The sequence below is a fragment of the Amphiprion ocellaris genome, chromosome 4 (genome assembly GCF_022539595.1).
Source record: "Amphiprion ocellaris isolate individual 3 ecotype Okinawa chromosome 4, ASM2253959v1, whole genome shotgun sequence".
Classification (NCBI taxonomy): Eukaryota; Metazoa; Chordata; class Actinopteri; family Pomacentridae; genus Amphiprion; species Amphiprion ocellaris.
The window spans coordinates 4987217-5014566 of record NC_072769.1 but is presented as its reverse complement, the minus strand read 5'-3'; the positions used below and the strand labels follow the sequence as shown (position 1 = coordinate 5014566).

The following is a 27350-nucleotide window of genomic DNA, read 5'->3' as shown; positions in this document are numbered from 1 at the left end:
CAAGATGATTATTGGTAGAGAATAAACAACAAAATTCTAATACATGCGATTTTCCAATCTTTGATTTGGCGAGAAATATCAAATGGCGAGACACAGCTAGATTTGTTTTTTCCAAGGGGTTAGCAAACTTAAAAAGTTGGGAAACTTTTTAAGTTTGTGCTCAAAACTAGATTCAAAATCTCTGATTGACTAAACAAGTTGATAACCAGCTTTATGTCACTGCAGCTGTTAGGTTCATGGAAGCCACATCACTAAAAGATACCATTGTTGAATTCTGATACACAGAACACTGAAAATTTTTAACTTTTGCAGTGGATTTTTTTTTGAAAAACCAGACTTTGTGAGCCAACAAACAGGTTCACAGAATGTGAAGTTGCTTGGCTATGTAGAAATTAAATTTGTGTAAACGTACATTATATACAAATACAGACACCAAACAAAGCTATGTGGAAATAAGGCGTCACTCATGTCAATAAATCAGCACGCTTGAAGATGCAGTGTGATTAGGTCAACTGGCAAGTATCCAAAGACTGGGAATCCCTAAGGCAGTTAGCAAGATGGTCATTTCAGATGGTTCATTTCTGTGTTATTTCATCTTTGTCATCCAGATAAATATTGCTTGTATGGTTTCTGGTAAATCCAAGATGGAGAGTATGAAGTTAGCATTGACCCACTGAACCACAATAGCCATATTAATAGAGAATATATATAAAAATCAGAGCTATTGTTAAAGTAAAGGACTTAAATGTACAAACTGCTCTTTGTTGAGGGTTGATTACAAATACAGTATATGTCAAAATTTGGATTCGTGTGGTAGGTCATGATGAACTTAGACCTGGTGGACCTAAATCAGCTTGGCTCTTTACTGATAAAAACTTCAGAAAGGAATGACAAGAGGCCCTTCCACATGACCAAGACTTTACTTCACAGCTCAGTGCCCAGAGACCCCGTACAAACACAACATGGGCTCCAACAACCAGCACACCTTTGCACTGTCAGCATAATCCAAGCAGGTATAACTTCCTCTCATGGTTAACCCTGTTTTTCTCATGCGTAAAAAACAGGCAAAGTGCCAACACATTGGAACAGAAGGTTAAAGACTTAATTTACACTATGCTTGCCAAGATAAAAAATAAAGATGTCTTTATGGGAAATGATTCTATTATGTACAATTCAGAGCATAAACAAAATAAAAACACCCAGAAAATAGAATGATTAAAGCATGCCCATCGTTACACCATGAGGAGGAGGCGAGCGGCCGAGCAATTTATTTTGTGTTCACATCTAACTCTTCTCTTTTTCCAAGGCCATAATGAGTACAGGTCATTGTTAGGAAGTTTTTTTTTTGTTTTTGTTTTTTTAAATCACATTAACATAGTTCGGGCATTCAAACCAATCTAATTTCATCTTCTTTTTTTTTGCTTTTTGGCCAATAGGAAGGGGAGAATTATACCAAATAATTTAAAGGTACAGATTTTTGTACATGTTTTCCCTCTACAGATTCAATGTATTTGTGATATACTTTACCATGCAATGTGAACCAAGCAGGTATTGTCTATAGAAGAGTAGTATAGCTGTGGAAAGCTGGGAGTACTGTGTTAGGTGAAAGTATCTGAAACTGGACTTGTTGGAGGCCATGATTCTTAGCTCCAGACACCAGTTAAATGTTAAATCAGGGACTGACCAGGGAGCAGCAGGTGTATCCATAGCACCGTGGCAGCAACGCTCCTGTACAACAGTCAGTTAAGATTACTGGAAGCCCATGAAGACAGTTCAGTTAGCTGTCCTTGGAAAAAACAAGATGTCTGTATACATTAAATGAACTGAAGGAGGTCATTGTAACATCACAGCCTATAATGGAATCAGGTGAAAACCTTTGAGGCGTAGCGTGTCCGAAGACTGATTATACACAAACATGTCTCAGAGATGAGTCTCTTTGTATTATCTAGCGGGCACCGCCTTCTCCCTGGCATTCGGTTTCCCTTTAGCTGTACCAGCTGGCTTTGGCCTGGTCCTGGCGGGTGTGGTGGCAGAGGAGGACTGAGCAGTGGCTTCCTGTGAGGCGCTGCGCCGCATGGTTGTTGTAGTCCTAGGTGGTAGCATGGGGACAGTTGGGGCTCGAACTGAGAGGGGCTGTCTGGATGGGCATACTCTCTGAGGGGAGGGGCTGTCAGTCCTGCAGTGGGTGGAGCTAAGGCTGCGTCGGGTTCCAAACAGGACTCGTAGGGGCATTCGAGGGCTTCCAGACGGTGCAGGGACAGTCGAGGGACGGGGACATGAAGATGAGGCTCTGCATGAGACAGGCTTGGATTTCCGTTGGGTGCCGAGAGTGCTTAAACCAATTTTCTGGTTCCTGTGGACAGAAGAGTAAAGCAAAGGTGTTATTTCTTCAAGCAAAATCATTTTAATCAAACAGCTTCAAAATTAAATTCTTTGTGCTCCCAAAGGGAGAAACTAGGTCATACCCATTATTAAAGGATGATGCTCCTTTGGTAGTGCTAGAGTCTGGCAAGGAGAGAGGAGAAGGAACTGCAGTAGCAAACCCCCCTGAGGGCCTCTTTATAGGGGTGACGGGTCTGGGGATCTTGCTCCTGCTCTCCTTGGAGCCTTGCTCATCAGTCGGTTTAAGACGGGAGCTCCTCCTGGACTCATCTGAGGTATGTGTATCCTCCTCTGAGCCAGTGGTGGACAGAGTTTCAGAAGCCCTGCGGCGCTCATCGTCACCAGAAGACAATGATGATGATGTCCCAGACTGCATCCTCCTCCTCATCCAACGACCCTGTTGCTTCTGGACCAGCAGACGGGCCAAGTCCAGCTGCCTGGCTCGCTGCTGAAGCCGAGCCCGAGCTGAGAGGGAGGACGACTGCTCCGAACCTGAGTCCTCTTCAGAGATGAGCACTGGGATACGGCTTCGGACTCTGGGCCTAATGGCAGCCTGAAGTTCTGATCTGGCCGTCTGAAGCTTGGCAGCTTCTTCACTGGATGATGGCTGTTTCTTAGGTTCTGGTGACAGATCTTTATGTTCATGAAGTAGCGACACTGCTTCTGGGACAGGCTCCAAAGACTGGGCCAGGACAGTTGACGGACCATTCTCAGTTTTGGGATGTTTTTCAACTGGTATATTTTGGTCTGGTACAGGCTCCTGTGGAGACTCCTCTGCCACTGGTAGTTCTTCCTGTTCATGGGTATCAACCTCTATAGCTGATTCCTTCATGATGGCAGACACTTCCCGGTCACTCTCCTTGGCAGAGTGACCATTGGAAGACATGACATTGAGGTGTGATGTCTCTGCAATATGGATGAAAGTGCGCTCAACTTTGGTGAAGGGAGGTGATGCAGGAGCGATGGGAGTAGAAGGTCTTAGGTCTGACCTGAGAGCTGGGGACAAACGACCCGTCTCAGGGGGTTCAGTCTGAATCACCTCCGCACCCAATAGGCGGTCATTACGGAAAGTCAGAGCAGATGGTGTGGCTAACTCCCCCTCTAAACCATGATCAGCACCAGAGGGAGACTTACGAGTATCTCCAGGTGAGAACAGGACAAGAGTTTTTGATGCGTCCTCCAGGTCAGGGTCTGCATCAGCAGCTGAGGCGTGCTCCCTCTGCCCCCTCTGGTCCTCAGCCATGAGAGTGGAAGGTGCAGCATCCTGGCTACGTTCAGTGCTTTTTTGACTGGCCTCACTGTTGGACTCACTCTTTGTAACATCATCATCCTTTGGCCCTAGAGGTTCGGGGACTTCTTCCTCTGGTGTCGCAAAGCTCCGGCGCTGAGGCAAGGTACCGGTCAGCATGACAGTGAGGAAGTCGGCCCTCTTGGCCTGCAGCTGTGGAAGGATGTGAAAATGCTCCTTCTCATCATCCTGGCCCTTTGTCCGATAGTCTGGAGAGGACGGTGATGGGGTAAACTGCTCCGTGGGCGACAACACCTGGAAACAATGCAAAAAAAACTTTAAAAATGGAGTCAACTAAAAACAAGACTGCATGCAACTCTGTATAAAAACATGATGGAAAGGGTTTACTAATAAAGCCTCTTGACCTTAGACATATTATAATGCATTACCACAAAGCTGAGCACCCATTCGCAACTTGTAGATTAGAAATATATACAACCGATGAAACCATATGAGTGGTGGATCTGAAAAACCATGGGATACAGATGGCACAATCATATACACAATGTCATGGCACAACTTCAATTCCAGTTTTTTTGTGGCTCAATAATAATAAACAGCTTTTTAAATTTAATGATAAAATCTCTTGTAGTGTCCACCCAGCTTGCTGATGTTGAAGAACTTTAAAGCTGAGCTTTAAAACAGCAAGATGGGAGGAAATCAGTTTAACTGTAATATAGTTCTAATAATAGTCCCATTGCAGAATGCACTAAAAGTAAAAAAAAAACACAACATAACTTGTATTCGTCCATTAACATGCTGTATTTTAGTATACAACATTCTGTGGATGTCAGAAACCATATACACATTAAAAAGGCTTGCTAGCTTAACGCTGAGATGTAATTGATTATTTGACTTTTATTACTTAGCTACTTCATGCACGATCAACATTTTTTGAATGCAATAGCGATTTCAATCATGTTGAGACAACAAAATTGCCATTCCCGGTAAGAAAGAGTGCAGAAAGTGATTTTGCCCCCAAAACCATTTTAATATCATTTTGGTTGTACACAAGCTTTTCAAGATTGTCTAGATTACATACATTGATATAAAAGGCACAAAAAATGCATTGCAGAGTTTATCCTTTGACAGCACGCAGTCTGATATCAGGTGATTTTCAAGTGTTTCCCTTCATAAAGATCTAACATACACCCTGTACATACATACTAAACCCCGCTAATTATCATGCTATTAGAGATTAACTGCAAACCTAATTACTTTCTACATTTCTGTATATATGTACACCGTTATCATCTGGATTTACAAAAAGTTTAAAATACATGCTTTACCTGTAAATTATACAAGCAGTACTGTACAATCATATAGTGATAGAAAAAAATGCTTACATATATTATACATGTGAAAGACACTCACGGATCATCACACTGAACAAACACTGTGAGCTCTTAAGTTCTTTTTACCTCGACGACAAAAACTCTGCTTTTATTGCAAAAACTTTGAAGGAACATTCAGATGTTTTGTGAAATTCTTTTGTTTTTCACTGTACCCAGAGTAAGATGAAAACGTGTTTGTAGTCTAGCTTAGCACAAAGACTGTAGTATGGGGTGAACTGAACAAATCTCCAACTAATCCAACAAATCCAAAGCTATTTGATTTACATGTTATAATTTTTTTTAAAGAACAGATAAAGAGAAGGAAAAAAATGTTCAAATGTTCGTAAATGCAAATCAACTGGACGTATTTTTTTTGGTTCTTGAAGATGTTGCACCTTTCACAAAAGAGGCTTCTTCAGTTCTAACTGACTGATGACGAGTCCACCCCAAAATTACATAAACCATTAATGACCCAAGATACACATGCTTTGAATGGTTGTCAAACAAACTGCAGAGAGGGATGACTCACACCGTTTATGGTGGTCAAACTGCCTGGAGAGGGATCTCAGGACTTTGTCAAAAGTACTTGATGAGCAGTTTGTGTAACCCCTCTGAAAATTAGAGATGGCTGTTCCAGTTTAACCTACTAATAGATGGTTTTCTGACCTCCACTGACAAACTATCTGTCATGTGTGAGCATTGCTGCCCTCCTCATTGGATTTCTGTATTAGAATCCCCCACCATTCAGGTCAGAACTGAGGAAGTCTCTTAGATGAGAGGCAAAACATCTTCAAGAACCGAAAAAGAAGTCCAGTTCTACTAATATACTTGGGATTAGCATGACCTGGATGACTGAGAATCTACACAGACAGATGTTAATACCAACTTCATATCTGTCAGCCCACTATAGAAATACATTAAGAACTAGCTTAGCAGAGCTTTCTAAATTAAAACATTATGACCAAAACTTCCATTCACAACTCCAAGTTGGATTTAAACATTAATGTTAAAAGTTGTGCTTAAACAGGTGTAGAAACAGAAATGTAAAAATGAGGCATGGAACAGTAGGAAAGGGCAAGGTAAAGTTTCAGAGCTATTTGATAACCAACAAGTGTTTGCAGTTTTGCTACAATTCTGAACTCATAGTGTGACAGTTGGTTCGAGTGTCCTAACTGTACTTGTGAGTTGAGCTAATTCCACTTTGCTTCTAGTCTGTGTGCCAAACTACACATCTTTATGTCCAGCATATTTTTAAGAGATGTTGCTGATGTTTATCCTTTATTGGAAAAACAACTGTTTTCAGAGTTGACAGGATTTCTTTTAAAAAATCTGAATGTTCCTCTGAGAATGAATTTAACTGATGAGGTCCATACCGATCTGATAAACAAATGTGTGAATGTGGCTTACAGTCGAAACAAAACTTACATGGACACGAGCGTTCACTTCTAAAAACACAATACAGGTTTGTTGTCTTTACTTACACATCATCTGTACAATATCACCCTGTTTTTCCATAAGACCAACACAAACATTTCAAATATGCAATAGAATCAATGTCTGGTTGGAGTAAAATACTTTTTTTTTTTTAAACAATTACATTTCTTTAATTCTTGTGTGTGATTCATGAAGTGTGAATGTTCTGTGGCAGATTAAACAGTTTCTGCTGAATCCTCCAATGGCTTCCAATTTTCTCTAATCTGATGTGATGAAAGGCATTTTTCTTGCCATTAATAACGTCCTTCAAAATGTTGATTTTTCAGTAGCTTTGAAAAGTAGCCAAATTTTGAGTTTGACCTCTGGTAAGTACTATTGTTAACTACTAACATCTATTGTATTTCTCCATATCAAGAATTTCTAAGATTTCTGGAAATGAACATATACATCTTGCAGTTTAAATAAAATGAGTAGCAGCATTTTGACTAACACAACACTCAAAACAAAACTAAATTTTATGCGTTCTTAAAACCAAACAGGCCTGTTAAGAAATAAAAACATTCTATATTTTCACAGGATGGCAAATACGGTCGTTTGTTGTAATTTTTAACCAGATTAAATGAATAGTTGGGGTCATTATACAAGCACCATATTGAGGAGCTGCTTAGAAGTCTTTAAAATATAATTTTGTTTGGAGTGCAGTGTAAGCCGTACATGCATATTCTATTGCACTATGCATGTAAAAGTTTGATGGACAGCTGCAGCCTTTTCATATTATGGTCTTAATTTTATTATTTTGGCCATAGTTCCTATCAACCACGGTAAATGAATTGACTTAAAGTGGATTTGAAATGGTCCATAGACCGCGTTCACACAGCTTTCAGCCCAATAGAAACCTGGAAAAACTCTTCAAAGTTTGCAAAATGTTTACACTGAATGGTCTGAGTTGAAATATATACTAGTAAATATATATTTAAAAAAAGAAAAGATTTTATGGTCAGTGTACCTCTGCAATAAAGCTGTGAAACCAAATCCTTTCATGACTGATAAGAATCCAAGATCCACCTGACCTTGACATTTAAACATGACTTCCTCCATTGCAGAATAAAGGATGTGATATAAAATTACATTTTTTTAAACTACCCAGATTAAAAAAAAAAACCCTGCCACTTATTAATCAACTGAGCGTCTGTCAGCTCTGATCCGTGAGTATCTCCTCTAGTAACGGTGTGAGTTATTTACAAAAAATCACAGACTTCTTTCAGTCAGAGGTGTATATTCATTGTGTTTTTGTTGTAATTACAGTACAGTGCTGTTTTTAGTCATTTTACAGTCGGAAGTGCATGTCGTACAAACAGCAGATCTCATGCAAAGAGTGGCGACAGTCGGTAAACAGTCATTTGGTACGACATACCGTCAGTAATGCTGCGGATCGCTTTTTTAAACTCAGAGTAGAACAAGCCACTGAGAGCTTTCTACCGCCTGTTTGTAAGTGATGTGGTACTGCCTCCATGGCAACACTGGACAAAACATTGACATGTTTCAGTGACAATCTTGTACGGTAAGTGAATCATTTTGCTGTCGTGCAAAATTAAGTTCAGAGTTAGCAGCTAGTCCACTTTATACATTCTCTAAGTGGTTATACTGTAACACTATGCTAAATACAAAATGGGCAGGGCGTCCTGAACTCAGCATGAAGCAGCATGAAAACAAACTCAGGCCGTGTCCTCATCAGACTGGAGCTTTAATGAGCTTCAGCACAAAGAGAATGCCTCAAACACAAGCTCAATGAAACAGCAAGTGGTGCATATTTAGTTAATGTAGCCCTTTAACACATTGAGAAAGCAACAGTTTGGCTTTCATTGCACAAAATGGCTGTCCTAGCTCGTCTCGTGTAGCCAGATTTTGGATTTTTGTTCAGGAGACACAGCTTGAACTCCAAAGAAAGTCGTTTGAATGACATTCACAGCAGCATACCATATACCGCTGCTTTGGTACGATGTTAGCAGCAGCCAGATGTTAAACTAAATTTTACCACTCAACACCAAACCGTTATAATGGCTCACTGTTCTTACAGTAACGTGGTGGTGACTACCAGTGAAAACACACTTCAAAAATGTTGATAGATTTTAAAATCTCGATCTCTCTGGATGGAACAAGAACACTTGCACATTTTGTAGAGATCTTTTGCTGCTGTATGACCAGACAGCCTAAAGGTGACAAATCTTCTTAAACTTGCTGATTAAAAACACTCACTGTTATTTGTTTACGCCACACTCTTTTTTTGTTGTTTTTGTTGTAAGACATTTGTTTCCAAGTCCACAGACACTATAGATACTCTGGAGACTGCAATCATAGCCAACAACAGCTTAACTTTCAAAAAATGATTTGTGATAGTGAATTTAGTGTAGAACTGAAACATCAAATAAGATGAAGTCATCTCCCAAGGGCAAATAATTCGGTCAGTTAACGTCGACAGACATCGGTGTTGAATGCTTCAAGTTTCTATAAGCATATCCTCATAGGAACTGAAAGAGACGTCCTGGAAGAAAATCAATCTAAAAACTGATGGTATCATTTGAATATGTTGAAAAACCACACAAACCACCAGAATATTAATTTTGCAGTCTCTCTTTTTTTCTGCTATAATATCCCACATTGCACTTATTGCATCTGTGTTTTGCATGACCTTCGTGTTTAGCGAGACCCTCGATCTGGCCTGACCCCCCTCCCTGGCCCACCTAGTAATAAAGTGCAACAGTGAATTCCAGCGATTGGAAAATAGTGATGGAAAAAGGATGCACAATGGAAATATGGTGATCCAAACACATGACATGATGTCAGAACTACTAAAATCCCATCAAAGACCCCAGCAAAATGGATTTCAATGAACAATGAAGCACTCACTGCCATTTACAAAACTGAAAAAGTTTGTTTCTTTACAATAGCTGGCTCAATCAGAGAGAGACAGTGAACAACAAAAAAAACCACAAAACCTTAACCAACATGATGACCAAAACTTCTAATGTGATGAATCTTAAAGTCAAAAATCTTCAGCAGTTATCATACAGGGTGTAAAACAAAACTTCTTGATTGTATCTTTAGCTAATAATGAAACAGGACTGACTGCTTCGTCTGGAAGACCCGGATTCAACTCAAACACGACAGCCAAACGTTGGTCTCACAAATAGACTTTAAATCCCCACATCAGCTTTCGGTAGCTTTGAGACTTTTTTGAGCTTGTTATCTTGAACCTATGACTTATTTTATCTCATCATCTTGATACAATAAAGTGTCACAATGTGTGGCCACCTCTGTTTCTCCCGTCAGTTGTGTTCAAGGTGAGGCTGAAGATGATAAGAATGTCATTAGTTCTGCGGACAATAAACCAAAGTAGTGAATTTTTAATCTGAGGATGATGCTGGATCAAAAGTCAGAGGACCACCAAACTTATTAGGAACACACCCCACACACACTGGATACCAAAGGTTAATCCACTCAGCAGCACAGATATTTCACTCAAAACCACAAATGTCATTCTTCACGGTAGAACACTAAAGTCGCCATCCTCTGGGGAAATCCTCTACATGACTCCATGACAATCCAGTCCATGTTTACATATTTCAGGCTGGACCAAAGTGTTGGGCCTATGGACCAACACTGCTACTTTGTGTAAGGCGCAAAACGCTCCACACATGTACACAAAAACAAACAAACGCCGAGACTGTCTGATGCTAATTCACAACCCTCGTGAGACACGGTCTCATGTATTTGTGGAAGTGACACATGCTAGTTAAAGCTAATCAGAGTCCCAGCACTGCTCCCAAACAAAAGATGCAACACTCAACTGACAAACTGACATGCAAACCAGAAAAAAAGGGTTACATTTGTGCAACTACACTACTCCACTACTCATCAACAGCGAATAAATCTGTATGATGTCTCCTTTTCTATAATGCTATATAATGTTTAACAGCTTCCAGCATCTTACAATATCTATTTGCAGTCCTTTCCCAATGATTAAAATTCAATGTAAATTGTCGCAAATAGTTATTTCAAATAAACTGCCTTTAAAAAGGCTTGGACTGAGTTAAAAGAGTGAATGTCAAGTCTTTATTCTTCATTTGTCTTCTGTCTAGTCAAAGTGTTTTTTGATTTTTATTTTTTGTTAAAAATTAATGTAAAACTATTATTGCAATGATATTTAATTTGTAAATAAATTTTGAAGTTGTTCATATATTTTGTGAAATGCTTCTATTTTTATTTTTGTTGTATGAAATGCCAGTGTGTTTGCACTTTCTCTAATTTGTCTTCCGAATGTTGCTGTGTTTTCATTTTGTTTGCTTTTTGTGAAATATTTGTACTTTAGTGCTGCCGTACTTCCAAACCAAGCACAGTAACAGTTTTTGCCCTAAAAGGTGTGATAAGAGATCGATGTTGAATCATTTCTCACACCTTCAGAAACATTGTCTTCATAGACGACACTCAATGAAGCTAGAATCAGAGCGAGACGTTTGGATCACTGGTTTTGTGCAGCTGTAGATGTACGGTGAAGCGGTGGCGGTATATTGCTCGGTGGACGGGATGATCGGACTTCAAAGTCTTGGTGCAAAAACTTGATCGCCGGGACGACCTGCATTCCTCGACAATCACTCCCTTTTTTTTTTTAGCAGGAAAAACAGAATGAAATAAAAATAAATAATGCACAAATACTGTAAAGCTTAACAGTCTATTAGCAGCCCCACTCTGTTTCACGCTCCTCGTCTTCACAGAAACAAGAAGAAAGTATTCAGCTTCACATTATTTCCACCGGTCTGCCAGGTCTGTGGCGTGTGCAACATCAGGTTTGCAGAGAGGCTTTTTAGAGTTTATTGCATGGAAAATCATTTCCGTCTTCAGCACTTTTCTCCTTCTCCTCTGATCCTCTTCTCGAAAACTAGTTGGTAGAGCTACGTGAATGCAAATGTGTGTGTTGTCAAACAATGTGTGTACCAGCAGAGCAGTGCTGCTGCGTGCCAGTAATATGGCTTGTTGTTAAAATAATGTGTGGTTATGATCTGGCTCTCAGCGTTCATTATGTCTGTTTCAATCATGTGTTTTTCTATATGCAGAGCTGGCCAGAAGTATTGAATCACTTCTTTGTTTAGTTTTTGTTTTTTTCTTATGGTATTTAAGCTGTAGTCTTGAGCTTGACACAGTCCCAACAAATCCCAGCTCACTGATGATGCTTTGGAACTAAAGACAATTAACAAATGATTTGATGTTACTGAGAATAAATCTTATAAATTTCAGAAAGATTTATATTATTATTATTTGTATGACTGTTCATAAATACAGTTTAGGTTTTATAGAGTCGAGTTGATTTGGTGAATGTCGGAGTGGAATGGAAGGAAGTGGAAGCCAAATCTGCCCCGGGCCCCAAAAAGTGTGTGACCAGCCCTGCATATGTGTGTGTGTGATGTTTGTCAGTGTACATGTGTGTTATGTATTGTATGTTAGTTGTTGTAAGTTGCTGTATGTGTGTGATCTGAGTCCATCTCTGAGTCCTCTCAGCTGCTGTTCTTGTTCATAAGCTTAGCTAACATCTGCTGCAGCTGTGTTTTCGACGCATTCAGGACCGAGTGTCTGCTCCGAGGGCTGCCGGGTGTCGGCAGGGTGCCGGCGTGCCGTCGCCGGGCAGAGGCGGCGATGACGTGGGCGGGGCTGCTTTCGGCTGAGCGGCTTCTCTGGATGAAGCTGCCTCCTTGGTGGGGATACTGCTCTGTCTCCAGGGTGGAGGAGGAGAAGACATAGGAGGCCAGCCTCCTCAGCTGATTGGGCCGTGGTTGATGCCTGTCCTCCTCCAACTGTAAACAGACCAATCAGAAAGAGGAAGGGAGGGGAGGTTAACAAGCAGAAACAGACTCTTCAAAAAAACAAATGATACGTTTTCCTATGGCTATATCCCAGCACTCTGTTTTGACTTCCTGCCCTTGTCTCCTTCCCCTCCCTGAACAGGCGTTAGACAGGAGAGAGCTGATTGGTGCTCTCACACATCTAAAGCCTTCAGATTATTGGTCAAAGGTTGTGAGAGGAGGAGTCTGTGGAGAGAAGATGAGGAAGTGTTGATGTAAACCTGGCACTCTGTCTACAGTTACAGCTATCAGTTACTGGTAAGAAGCTATTAAAAACTTATCAGGACAGTTCAGCCAATAGACTTCTTAGCTGTGTGGGTTGCCAGATTGGTCAGACTAGCATCCCTCTAGCTGAAAAAATGGTGATGAGAATATTTTCCCCCAAAAAGGAACACTTTAAAAGAACACAAAGTCACCAGCACGAGCACTGCACATACTGTATCTCACTATTCTACAACAGTCTGAGCCTGGACAGATTTTGATTTCTGAAGAAAAGATAACCATTGGAGATGCAGAACAAAAAGGGAACACAAAAGAGAGATGGAGTCATCAAGCACACTAAACACAGACACACGACGGAGGGAAAAAGGGAGGAAATATGTCTAAACAGAAGGAAAAGGAAGAGGAAGAACAGAAACTGAGTGAGAGAACAGAGGTAAAGGACTATTCCTAAACTGTGCTTACCCCGAAACATCACTTTATTTCTTCTTGTGTTGTCCCAATGGCACCCTCGCTCTTTTCTCTGTCTCCTCAGGTGAGTCAAACTTGACATACTGTGTACTTTTAAAGCGATAGGTTGGGGGCAAAGGCATCAGTAGTTATGTGGAGGGGGGAAAGAATTGGACAGGAGTAAAAAAGAGAGTGGCAGTCCTCGATGGTTGGCGGCAGACGGGCTCGCTCTGAGTCTAGCGGTGACAATTGGCGCGAAAATAAAAAAGAAATCGAAGCAGAGCTCGATAAAATATCACTAAAAACGGTTTTGTGCATACGTTTTCGCACTGGCAAGGCCTTAAATGATAAGGTGTTACACTGCAGATAAAGTGAAATATTAATAATCATGTCCATCCTGGAAACAGCAGCCACCAATTATGGAGGACCAAACCTGACCTATTAGTAAATAAACCAATGAGTGCATGAATAAATCAAATGGTCACATAAATGTATAATTCAACTAAAAGTCAAAAATGGATAAAGAAAAAATAAATAGTCACACCCATGAAGAAAATCCTGCTGAGGGAAAGTAAAATAGAAATTCTGAGGTGAAAATACAGTGTAAAATCAATGTGAAATTTAAAGATTCCACATTCATTTTCCACAGAACCAGCTGCTTATATTCAGACTCCCCAGAGGTTAGAACTTATTCATTCTGGCGACTGCCTTTACTTTCCTCTAGCGCCACCACCAGGACAATGTTTCCATATGAAATGTGACAAGAAATACACAAGTACACACACAAAAACTCTTTATCTAATGCTCTGAATGAACCCACTAAATGATCCCATGACCCGTCCTCTGAAGTAAATTATCTAATGTTCAATTTCATTTTTAATCAGCTGATTGTTTTCTCACCCTTCATTAGTCAGATTTGGTCCTCCATAACAAAGTATTGAGGCTTCAGTTTTTTATTTTTTAACCTGGTCTGTTTGATAAATATAATTTAAAAAATGACAATCTTTAAAGTTTTTTCAACTTAGCCTAAAAAAAAAAAGTTTTAACATTACATATTTTATTACTTTTGTCTTTAGTTCTTGCGTGTATTTTATCTTTAAAAAAATATACGTTATCTCTCTGGATTACAGGGCAGCGTATCCATTTGACATCACTCTAATGGAAGGCATATTTAACTAAAAGACACATGTCATATTTTCAACGGCATTGTGTTGTCACTCTTGATTGTGTCCATGTGAACTGTGTTGAAATGTTTCTTGTGTAGATGTTGTGTTGTTGCAGCTCATTGTAAACGCTCATTTCTTTCATGAAAATGCGACTGCAGCCCAAATGAAAACTTTTCTTTGACTTTCAGTTGGACTTCAGGCATTTCATTTTAGGATGTTTTTTGTTTTTTAACTGTAGCTGACACAAACATAAACACACACCACAGTCAAATATTTTCATATATTTGTCAGTAAAGGCCATAAATAAATGTTTTGGTCAGACATATTTGACTGACCCACTGATGCTTCATATTCTCTATAATAGACATTCAACCATCAAGAGTATTAACTGTAATCTAGCAAACAATTGTCTGTCTACAGCTCATACAATCATCTCGATAAACCTCTGTGTGTATTTCACATCCACATACAAAACACTGAACAATGTTTAACTGTCTTATTTGTCTTCAAAGCCCAAACTGTCGTCTAATTTCATAGGTGATGTTGGGAATAGCATGAGAAGTGACCGAACGTAAAGACGCAATTACAAAAAAATCATGAGTTAAACCACCCGTTACTTAAATTAATCTCAGTCCCACAGAAATGAGTAAAACATGAATTAAGTAGGCTTAATGTAAATGTGAGAAATAACTGATATACGCAGCTATGGCTTTTCCAAAGAGTGTATTCAGCTGGAGACAATTCAGCAGTTAAGATCAACACTGAGAGAAATTCTAGTCAAAATTAGCAAAAATAAACCCTGACTGAAGCAAACTGAGCATAAAATCTGCCAAAGCAACTCTCTACGTCTGAGTCAACACAAACTGACAATAAACATCCCTACTGAAGGACCGGCATACTAAGAATCACAGAACAGGTTGCAAAGGAGATACATATTAAGATAGGAATACATGAATTATCCTGGAAAACAAAGGCCTCTTCCTTTTAAGTTACTGCATAATCAAAGTTTCAAGGAAGAGTACAATGTCTTCCTTCCCCTGGCTGTAGTGTTGTCAGTACTGCTGCTGCAGACTGAAAGGCAAAGGAAGAAATTTAGTTTCATCTCTAATTCTATATGATTTATTTGTATTGGTTTTAAAAGCTCCAGATATTATTATTTTTTTTAATATCAACATATTACTGAGCTCTCTTTGATTTACAGAAGCAGTCGGGTAATGCTGTCCTTAACAGAGAATGAAGTCACACTGGTGTAATCTGAGCTTCTCCGTTTTATTTTTTGGTTGTTAGTTCACATTAGTGCATCCCCAGAAACAAGGGAGTGTTACGAATCATTACGCCCCTCCAGTGTATTTAAAATGCTAGTGGCTGTGTGGGGGATTGTTTTTCGTTGGCCCTCATGAACACAAATTTTGCTTGCAGAGTTTGTTTTGGACGGAGATGCTTCTGCTATAGTGTGACATCCAGTAGTTCTGACCGTTGCACCTTTAAAGGTCCCTTCTGAGTTTTTTGACCACCAGGAACAGTTGATTTTTCTTTTGTGATTAAGTTCATGATTTGTTGAGGACAAATGTTCCTTCTACAACGACAGAGACGACTTCACTGGGCACCTCGGGTCACTGGTGAACTGAATAGGGAGTAGGAACTCAGTTTCCTGGTATATTTCAAACAATTAACTTTTTTCAAAATATGTCAAAATAGCAAAAACAATAAATGCGGCGTTTATAAAGAAAAAAGTTTTTACGCACTGTACTTTTTCAATAAACCACCACAAACTGTTCCTGCCTGTCTCATCTTGATCTTCCCTTTGGTCCTGCTTTCTTGACTCCCAACCATAACTAAAAATTCCCAATACAACGCTGGAAACACCTCACCTGAGCGTTCAGACAACAGTGGAGTGGTGCTCACCTTGCACAGTAACTATGACTGTGATTAGTGATTCCTGTACTGGCTGATTTAGTTTGCTATGCTTTATTCTCTTGATAGGTTACAGCAAACTATGTACAAGATAAAACAGCAGAAACATGAAATATATCATGTACTATAAATATTGATTTAGATGATTACAAAATTTCATAAAAGGCAAAAACATATGTTTGTTACTAGGCTCTGAAAAATATTACAGGCAATATAAATGTAATACGTGAATCAATCTGACTTTAAGGGGCTTGATTGTGACTTTAGGTCTATAAAATTGTCCAAAAATTCTTCTTATTTTGCTTCTCTTATTTACCCTTCATTTTGACCACCAACAAAATCATTAGAAGAAAACTATTTATCACTAAGGGAGTAACTTTGGAACTTTTTGTAAATGGTTTGAACTCTTGAGTGACGGAAACACACTGCAGTCTGTCACAACTGATGCAGGACTGTAATATGTACAGTAGTGTGACTGTCCTGAATCACAGTGGACGGTTGGACGGTGTCAGAAGGAGTTCCTGTTGCTTCATCTAAATGTTCTACTTTTCTAAGTTCACAGAATTTTGAGAAATTTGGATAGGTTGTATTTTTTTTCGACAACACACAAAAAAGATTTTGCCAGGCACTTCAGTAAAATGCAACCAAAACAAACCACTTTAACTCCAGCACATTCATTCATTCACAAATCTATTAAAATACACCATGAGGGACACACAGGAAGGATGCTATTTTTTCCACAATCTTTTCACTAGAAATAACGCCAATATTGGATGATTCTGCAAAATTCTGCATTATGATTTTGCTCAAACACCAGAGTTCTCAACTTCATCCTTAGAGATTAGAGAAAGATCATGGATATGGAAAAGGAAGTGTGGTTGTTTTAAGGATTAGGCCACTAAAACACTAAGGAAATGGCTTAGGGTAAGATTGTATTTATGATGAAAGGCCACTAACAACCTCATCCACCCCATCCGCTACACCTTTATTTCCTCCCACAGCTAACACTGGCACTGGACGTAATTCAAGAAGTGCTGATTCATCCAATATGGACGTTAATCCCTGGCATACTGGGATCCTTTGTGTTGCAGTAAGTTTCTGTTCATCTACCATTCCCAGTCACAGAATCACCAAAACCTTGTGTTTGTATTTATCTGCGCGTGTATACATGCATGTGTGTGAATGTATGTGTGTGCTTGTTTAGTGTGAAACCTAGGCAGTGTCAAAGAACATAAAAAACACAGCAGCACAACAGAGGATGAAAACATCATCAACATCCCGACATGTAAACATCATCGCTGCTGAATCATACCAAACTTGTTCTCATCGGCCATTTCCCCATTCATTCCTTCAGAATAAAAATGGTCCAAAACAAAAGTCATGGCAAAAACCAAAGAAATGGGAAAGACTTTAATGGTAATCCAATGACAAGGAAAAGACGGCAGCATCATTCCCACAGCTGTGCAGTCAGAACAGTTTTTATGCGTGTCACAGGCAGTCGTGGAAGAAACAAACCATCAGCGACATTCAGGGTCAAAATGAAACTGAAGGCGACAATAGTAACAAGATATCTAACAAACTGAGTCAGTTAGACACAGTGGGCTGTCACTTAATCTCAGTCTGGCAGTAAAAACGCATGAGCATTCAGAACATGTCTGTACCTAAAAGTTCACTAAAAGAGTAGTGACTGTCTAACATGTACTGTATCTCCACAGAAAGGCCTACATATATTGTTTTTGCTTAGGTCCCGTGACCGTTCCATGCTAGCTTCTGCACCAGCAGACCCATTTTAACCCATTCATGCACATCGTGGGTCAAGAGATAACCATTTTCCATTGAAGTTGGGTCACTTTTGATTCATGTTGTGCATCAAAGGGTTAAGAGAAGTGAAGGTCTACTACAGATCCTGTCAGGCTTTGAGATGATGTCAGTGGCTAAGACCTTGGCCTCATTCAGTTAGGTAAATCTGTAAACTCGTCTTTTCCTCTCCATTCTTTCCCTTAGTCCAAGTAAAAAAACAGCATTTTACTCCCCTAAAAATGGGGCTTTTCCAAAACCAGCGCCAGAGTGTAGACATCACCGACTACAATCATGTTTCTTTCTGTTGTAAAGTTTTTATGTGGGGATCTCTGGGGATCGACTGGCTTTTGGAGCCAAGTGGACATTCAAGGTACTACAGTTTCTGTCACTCCTTAGCCCCAAAGGGTGCTTGGAACTGGGAGAATGGAGCTTTGCAAGAACACTGTCATATCTGTGACAAAAATGGTGACAGTACGGTAGCTTTCTATTGTTTTCTTGAAGAGGGAGTAGAAGAAACACAACAATGACAAGAATGACTCCTTGATGATTTTCAGTTGTCACTGTTAGAAACCCAAATTCAAGTTCTCTCTCATTTAAGTTTTTGGAATCTTTTTGCTATAAACAATGCATGCAAAATGGCAGGATGTCACTGTTGAAACAGAAATAGCATATTGTTTATTTTTTCCTCTTGCTAGGTTTCTGCAGCTAGCTTGCTCACGTGTGATGTTAGTTAATCAGTCCGGGGTTTCAGTGTGGAGAAACAAGCTAAATGCTGTTTTTGTATTAAAACTGCATCATAAAACAACACAACTTAATGTTACTCAGCAGATGTTAGGGCCAAAATCCGTACATCTTTAAGAAATGTTTGGTTCTAATAACTTGGTGAGATTAGGTCCTTTTCCACATTTTAGGGCAAACCAAACCTAAAACATGGAAAACACCTTTGTGCATGCTCTGACTGTGAAAATTGCCCCTGCAGAGCCTCCTTCAGGACAGTTTTTAGGGGACAAAAAACTACCTGCTCTGGGATTTCTAAGCAGTCCTGATACACTACTGTGCAGGACTCAACACTAATCGGTTAAACTAGGAGAGAATAACAAGCACCGTTTCTCTGCCCTCTCTATGTCCTTGTTGAGTAGCAGTCTTCTCCTCTTTCACATCAGCATCTTGTAAACAAAATTCTCCATATAATTTCACATGACAACCTCCACTGCTGTATTTCTTGTGTGCTCATAGAACTGGAGATACTTCCACTAACTACTACGTGTTGCTGTTTTGGTGCCCTCTGAGTCGACGGCGTGTTCGAAGCTGTCGGATCTGACACCGCTTTGGAAATAAAAAAGCTGAAAAAGCTGATTACGAGGCTGTTCCTGTAAACCTCGTACCTGCCACAACTTCCTGTACTGGACTGCTCCCTATAGTGACAACACACAGGGCTAATTAATATTGCTTGTAAGCTAACAGCTAATCTACTAGCAAGCCGGGTTCAGAACGACTGCATGTGACCAATGTTCAGCTGCAGGACGGTGCTGCTGGAAAGCTGCAGACAAACTCCTGCAGGAATCTGTCTGCCGCTCATCACTGTGATCTTTTAAAGGACAATTTCAGCATGAATTCAGATGTTGTGCTCATTTACTTCAAGGACTAACTGGACTGGATGGTCCTACACTGTGCATATCAAGTAACTTGCACTTTTGCATGTGATTGTGTATAGACAGTGTATATTGTATGCTCTTGTCTATTTACCTGCTTGCTGCAGTTAAGTACATTGAAAGCAAGAGTGGAATTCATTTTAAGCATGAATGTAGCTAATTCCAACTGAACTCTGTAGCAAGTAATTAAAAGTGGAGCGAGGGCATCCAGGTACACCTACTGTACCTGCCTACCACCCCATCAGGAGCATGCAGAGGATAAGCATATGTCAGTAATAGAAAGATGGCTTTTATTATTCTTTGATTAGATATTTCCTATTTTTACATTCTATTGTACTTAGGAGACATTAGGGAATATTGAACATTTTTATTATAAGGTTTAGTTTACTTAAGTCAATGAAAATTTATTCTCAGCAGAATAAGGCTTTGTGCCTTAAAGACCTAAATTATTGATACACAAACTGGGAGATACCATGTAGAAAAGGCAACCCCTTCATTGCTGGGCAAATGAAACACTAGTATTAGTTACCTGGATGTAACTCCAGTTCTGTGAGTGTGCACAGCCCTCAGGGTGCCACAACAAAGCCCTGATGGAGTAAACTGAATCTTAGTAAGGTTTGTGGCCACAGTGTGAGGACAGCTTCAGCAATCTCTGAAGCTGAGATTGACCAAAGCTGACTCATCATCCCATCTCAGGTACTGCAGTAAAAATGTACTTCTAATCATTGTCCATTTAACAGTTTCATTTTAAAATTACTTTTTACTTTATTTGTTCAATAAAGGTTTGTCTTCTTTCCGAGCACAATCATACTGTCCTTGTTCAAAGGCACCTCACCAGTTGTACTGAAGTAGGTAAAAATATTGCCTTTCCTTCCTGTACTTGATTTATCCCGCAGGACTGTAACTTATTACTGCCACCATTTTAAATTTACTTAAAGTGAAATATAAACTTACAAAATATTTGCCGCTGACAGAACTAAAGAGAGAAAATCTTGACATTAGCAACACATCACATCATGCTGGACTTGTCCTTTAATCTGCATGTTGGCAGGCCGGTCAACGAGGTGGAGCGGCTGCTGTGCCTCACTGTGACAGCGTCTGGTAAAACCAAACAGTCACCAGACAGTGAATGCACACAGCAGTCATCCACTCCACTCATCCGTCCACCGACATGCCATCAGAGAGCCGAGCTCTCCTCTGAGCGGCTGGCTGGGTCTCTTACCGGTCTTTGAGGTCCAGTGGGCTCCGACTCTCTCCGGCGGGGGCGTCCGGACGGCAGCGAGTGACAGGGTGACTGAGCGGGACTCCCACCACTCCTCCTCGACGCCTCCTCCTCCGTTAGCGTTAGCATCCCCCGGCTGCTGTCACGAGTATGAGTCTTTGGACGAACCACCAGCTCCCCACCTGAAGGAAAAGCGAATGTCAATATATAATAAATATATATATATATATATATATATATATATATATATATATATATATATATATATATATATATATATATATATATATATATATATATATATATATATATATACACACACACACATATATATATATATATATATATATATATATATATATATATATATATATGAATGAGGGGATTAGAAGCAGAGTGGTCTAACCCACAAAAAAATCAAACTGAGTTTCAGATCATTTCTGCACCATTTTATGGTATAGATTTTAGTGGCAAAGTGGTCTAACCCACAATGAAATATAGCGTAACAGTGGTGCTTCCAATGTTAGACCATTCTTGAAAACACAAAACTTTGAACCCACTTTTCTCAAAAACTACAGAAAGTGGGTTAGACTGCTCTGCTTTCAAACCCTTCTTAGAGTTTTTCTCAGTTGTTACGTCAGTGCTTATTGTTTATTTCTCAGTGGATTGTAGATGTGTTTTTATTAGAAGTATCTGTTTTTATTATGAACCACTAATGTCAGACAACATTACTGACAGACAAGACACACAATGTTACTGAATATGCGGAGAATGCTGTGAAATTTCATAGAAATTTTTCTGTAAATATTTGTATTTTTCTTCTAGAAGGAGAAAATATCTATATCTATGCACTGTGTGCTGCTCTCTTTTTAATTCAAACTGTTCCTCTATTTGTTGCTGTTACACTGTAAATTTCCCCACAATAAAGGTTTATCTATCTATCTATCTATCTATCTATCTATCTATCTATCTATCTATCTATCTATCTATCTATCTATCTATCTATCTATCTATCTATCTATCTATCTATCTATCTATCTATCTATCATCTATCTATCTATCTATCTATCTATCTATCTATCTATCTATCTATCTATCTATCTATCTATCTAATACAAGACTGCAGAAGAAATTGTTTGACTAATGAAAGCTGCAATGTGTTTTCCACATTTGCTGCAGTTCACTCAAAAATATTTAGTTCATTTCTTTATTCTTTCATCTTTCATGCTGACTTAAGTTTTCTCTTACTGAAAAAAAGGTAATACATTTCAATTTTCTGCATAGAAAACTTGTTTTGTTACTATTTTGATGATAAAATGAATGCTGGTTGTAATCCCATAGAGCTGATGTGATGCTATAATGGGTCAACATCAACATCAACAACACGTTTTTTTGACTCCACTTCATTATAATGCACGTCTCTCTTTAGCATCACTTGTAATGTTGGATTGTGCCATCATTGGTTTTTGTCTCCAATCACTGATCAGCTACAGTCATTGCTATAGTTTTCGACAACAGACGTGACGGCAAAGTCCAACTTGGTTCAGTTTGAAAGTCTTCCAGAGTATAGAGCACTAATTATAACAGAACAAAAATGTGGTTTCTACACTGAGTTTGCACTTAAAAGCTCAGCAGCACAGCACAATGCATGAAGAGGAACACACAGCTGCTGAGACTTTCCATCTGTTTGCCTTTCTTCTGCTCTCAGTGCTCACACATACGGTTTTTCTACAGCCCAGTTCCCAGTAAAGCTGTTCTCATTTACATATTTTTGTCTCTACTGTCCAACAAGAGAACAATCATGAAACAGTGACGCTAATTAAGAACCAGCAGTCACTTCCAAGCTGCTACTCTGCACCGATTTTAGAACCAAGACTTTGTTTGACAAATTCATCAGACACAGAGGTCCAAGATGGTTGCTGTGCTGTGAATTCAGTGATATTTATGTAAAATTCATGCTACTAAAGTCACATAGCAACCACACAAATAGGAGAAAATTAGTATATTTGGCAGCTCCACGAATATCTCTTTAGCGCTTTAATCTGAATTCTGCCACCTTTACCCTTAAAAACATTTGTTTCTTTTGTTTCAGGTCTAAACAGAAGCTCCTACCTCCAGCTCGCAGCCTCCTCCTCTCCTCCTGTTCCTCCAGAGGGCGGAGCTCCTCAGGCTCCTCGTCGGTGGTTCCTGACGTGGTCGGAAGGAAGTCTCTCAGTTCTGCCTCTTTGTCGATGATCACCCACTCTTTGCTGTCAAAGTCCTCCTCCTCGGCCAGCGGGACGGAGCGGATGAAGGCGTTGCTGTGTGCTTCCTGATCGACAGACGCCACCGACACTTCCTGACGGCCGCTGACCTGACGATCTCCACGGCAACCGGGGTCAACAGACAGCATTTGAGCCGGCTGAGAGGAGTAGACATGACGTGAAGGGGAGCCGAGGATGTCCATCCTAGACCTGGAGGACAAACAGACAGGTGTGGACACATGGGGATGTCACTCAATTGCAACTACCATAGACAGTCCAGTGAAGACACAAAAAAGTTGTATTTCAAGTTTTACAGGTGTTTGTTTAAATATATCACCCAACTCACGTGAAATAAGTCCTTGACAAACACTAACTTCATGATGGCAAAGCCTCGTCAAGTCTAAATCTAGTCACGTAGCAATTCAATCCAAATGCATCTTAATCTTTGGGTAAACACAATTTTGTATTTTGAGTTAATAGTTTGGGGTTTAGTTCAACATTAAAAACATGCCATGTTGAAAAAACATGGACTTTAGTTTATCTGGGTGTACAGCAGCATTAAATTTGTACCTTTAGAACATATGAACAACCTAAACTCACTCCATAGCTTATTCTTTTTACATTTATTCTTCTGATGTTAAAATGTGAATCTTCATTATTGAAGAACAAAAGAGAATGTTGACTCCTGCTTCACCTCTGTCCGTAGGCATCGGCTCGGCCCTCAGCAGCAGACAAGCGGTCAGATTCAGGGCTGTTGACCCGACGGTATCGTAAAGACCGACCCTGACCCGTCGGAGACTCCGGGGCTCCACCTCGAACTGGCGACACCGGACACGCTCCCCGGCCTGCCTCCTCTTCCTGAGCCCCCTGAGGAACAACAAGAAGCGAGCAACCATTTAAATACACTGGATAGAAACTCTGTACCGTAAGTTTGTATTTTGTAGCCTAAATGTGTATTATATCTGCAGAAGAAACACAGTCTACAGTGTAATTGATACATAGACGTATGGATTCACATTCTGAAGCATAAAAAGGTGTATAAAAGGTGTTAATCCTGAAAACTGTAAAACTTTCACTCATTTCAAAGTAGTGCTTCTGACTGAGGCAAGAAAAGTGAGAGAAAAATTGTGAATATTAAGAGAAACAGTGTGTAGAAAGACTATACTGAAAATAAAGGCCTCATAGTAGAAACTCAAAGCAGCAAAGTGACACACCTAAAAAGAGTGATCAGTGTCATCAGCCTAGTTGCATTATCATTGTTATAAAATGAGCTGTGAACACCAGAACTTTCTGAGTTTTGGACCAGTAGACTGTGTTTATCTGCATGTTTGCATCATGGCTCCACATGGAAAAGAATTACCAGAGGATCTGAAACATCTGATTATGAGACTTCAAACAAACAGAAAAGGATAGAGAAAGCACAGTGACCAACAAAAAAGGTCCAGGATATTTGGTGTGAATCTGGTCATGACTATCACAGTGAATGCAAAGCCCTGACAGGGAAGTCTGCAGGTGGCATTTTGATGATAGGGGGCTGCATGAGTGCAAAAGGTGTCAGGAGATGACATTTATATATGCCCTGTGAATATCTGTGGATAAAACTAAATTCTGGTCGACAAGATGAGGAAGATGAATAATCTTTTATTTATTTTAGATGTATATATTAGTACTGTTTTATTGCTGTTTATTTTATTGTTTTATTGTATATTTTACAGGCTGCACAGTGGTGTGGTGGATAGCACTTCTCGCCTTGCAGCTAGAAGATCCCTTGTTCGTGTCCGTTCCTTCCCGGGGTCTTTCTGTATGGAGTTTGCATGTTCTTCCTGTGCATGTGTGGGTTTCCTCCGAGTACTCCGGTTTCGTGCCACAGTCCAAAAATATGCTGAGGATAATTGATTATTCTAAATTTGCCCGTAGGTGTGAGTGTGATTGTTTGTCCTGCTTTAAGTTACTGTATTGTTTTTAAGTTATTTTCTTGTTTTTCACTGTGAAGCACTTTGGTCACCCTTTGGGGTTATAGAAATAAACTTTGATTGATTGCTTTGATTGAATCCAGCATAATAACAGTGCAAAGCACAAAATCACACAAGAGTTTTTCAAGAAGTATAAAATGAAAACTATGGCCTGGTCAAACACGTCTGTAGAAAGTTGGTATCTTCCATGCCTAAAATTGTCTGTCATTAAAATTAAAGTTGTGCATATGAAATATTGAAAAAATATCAAAGATATGATTCTCAGGTATCATTCTTTTTGTTATTAGTCATCTATGAAATGCCAAATGTTTGCATTTTTCCAAATGTTTTCCAAATAGCTGCATTTGAATGTAGTCCTGATGACACATGCTAAATGTGTGTTAGAACAGCTTTACATCGACTCATACATGAAATATCATGATGGGTTTGGAAGCAGACTGGTCTAACCCACTTTCTTAGTTTTTGAGAAAAATGGGTCCAAGGGTTTTTATTTTGTTTTCAAGAATGGCTTAACATTCCAAGCGCCACTGTAACTATATATGGGTTGTGGGTTACACCACTTTGCCACTAAAATTTAGACCATGAAATGTTACAGAAATTATATAAAACTCAGTTTGGATTTTTTTGTGGGTTGGACCACTCTGCTTCTAACCCCCTCTCATGTATCCATCAGTTAACGCTGTTCTGTCAGTTTGGACCTTGTTCAGGCTGATCCTGAGTCTGTTGCGGTTGAAGTCGGTGTCCTCCCAGGCCTCTCCCGTCTCTCCAGTGTGCTGGACTCCCGTCTCCCCGGGGGGTCGGCTCGGCGGGGCTGGAGGGGCGTTCTCCTGATCGCTGAGGTGTTCGTCCTGCAAAACGTCGTCTGTGTTCTCCCTCTGAAGGTCTCCAGGAACCGGTGTCACAATGGCTCTGTGGACGCAGAACATGGTGCTGCTTTTCACAAACACTTTCAAACCAGCTCATACAAATGTTTTTTTTTTTTCTAATTCTTTTGTATGAACACAATACCAGCAGAAAAAATAACACCAGAATAAACTGTAAATAAGAATGAGCCTCGTTTCCGGCTCAGTTCTGATAAATGAGGTATAACGTGACTCTCGTTCTTACCCCACCATGGCGGCAGTGGGTCGGGTGTTGTGCTGTGGTTGGGTGGAGGCACTGGTCGACAGCGTGACATCACTTCCTCCCTTCTCCCAATCGAAAGGCTCATTCTCGGTGATGATTCGCTCCTTCATGCTGTTCTCAAACACCGACATCAGCAGCTGCACAAGAAACAAGACAGACTCATGAATCTGAACTATAGTGGTGGTACTGGCCCCGAAGGAGAGACTTTTAGAAAATATTTTATCAGACACCTCTCATGCACTGCACCTTGAATATATTTTACTAAACTCAGGAAGAAGGTACAGGGTCCCACTATGTAAACACAACCGATACAAACATTCATTCATCCCTCTGTCAGTGAAGCTCATCAATGAGCAGATCATCTGAGACAAACAGGACAGGAAGCCAGTCAGGTCATCCAGATAACTGTATGTAACAAAGTAAGGGGGGGTATCTGTAGTATTTTTATACACATAATGCTGAGTTTACACATTGTACTTTTGTTTGTTTTTAACCAATGTGATAATGTATTGTGCTTTTATTTTACTTATTTATTTCTTATTCTGGATGTTTATTTTACCCAGATGTTTATTTTATTGTATGAGTGGTATGTGTTGTCTGTGCAGCAGACCCCTCTGTCTAAGACAAATTTCTCCCAAGGGAGACCAATAAAGACACCTTGACCTTTCTGACAGCGTGTACCTGGTAATCTGGTTTGGTGTAGTAGTCCAGGGCCAGGACATGGTCCAGGAAGATATTAAAATCTGCAGGCATGTGTTTGAGCAGCATCCGATGGTCATAGCGCTCTTTAATCTGACCAACTTGTTCCTTGGATAAACAAAAAAACAACAAAAAAGAGCAATCATTTTCAGCTGCTAGGGAATCACAAGAATTTATATAAACACAAAACAGATGATGGTCCACAGGCAACCAGCAAGTCAAAACCAATGCGACAAAACAAACTAAAAGTGGTTCATGAGGGGTCAAAAAGACAACATTTCTTCAAACATTCAAAAGGATCATGTTGTAAAATTTAGTGTAAAAGTTGGTTTGGTTTTGTTGAGCTTTTAAGCGCTTAAGGCAAACACGTACAAAACAAAATGTCTTACAAGGTAGTTGCAGCTAACATAGCAAACAGCTTCCTTCTACATCCCGCTGTCACAGAGCATCCCATTAGAGTGTTGTATGCTTCCACCTGATAAATCTATATCCATTATTCTCTCCACCTCCTGAGAAAATATCGGGCTCTGGCTTTTCCACTCTCTGCACTGGCTG

General features: G+C 39.8%; 1 protein-coding gene across 4 annotated transcripts in view; it reads right to left on the bottom strand.

The window, feature by feature from the left end:
- Positions 1 to 901: 901 nt before the first annotated feature.
- The window catches only part of ttbk1a (tau tubulin kinase 1a), a 66625-nt gene continuing 40176 nt past the window's right edge, over positions 902 to 27350 (bottom strand). For all 4 annotated transcript variants that reach the window (XM_055009765.1, XM_055009763.1, XM_055009764.1 and 1 more), the window contains 8 exons: positions 26778 to 26903; positions 26079 to 26233; positions 25670 to 25880; positions 23693 to 23865; positions 22868 to 23208; positions 20756 to 20937; positions 2466 to 3925; positions 902 to 2353 (listed from right to left, as the gene is read on the bottom strand). In XM_055009765.1, the coding sequence (XP_054865740.1) occupies positions 1942 to 2353; positions 2466 to 3925; positions 20756 to 20937; positions 22868 to 23208; positions 23693 to 23865; positions 25670 to 25880; positions 26079 to 26233; positions 26778 to 26903 (3060 nt within the window). In that variant the 3' untranslated portion in view covers positions 902 to 1941. The remainder of the gene's footprint in view (positions 2354 to 2465; positions 3926 to 20755; positions 20938 to 22867; positions 23209 to 23692; positions 23866 to 25669; positions 25881 to 26078; positions 26234 to 26777; positions 26904 to 27350) is intronic.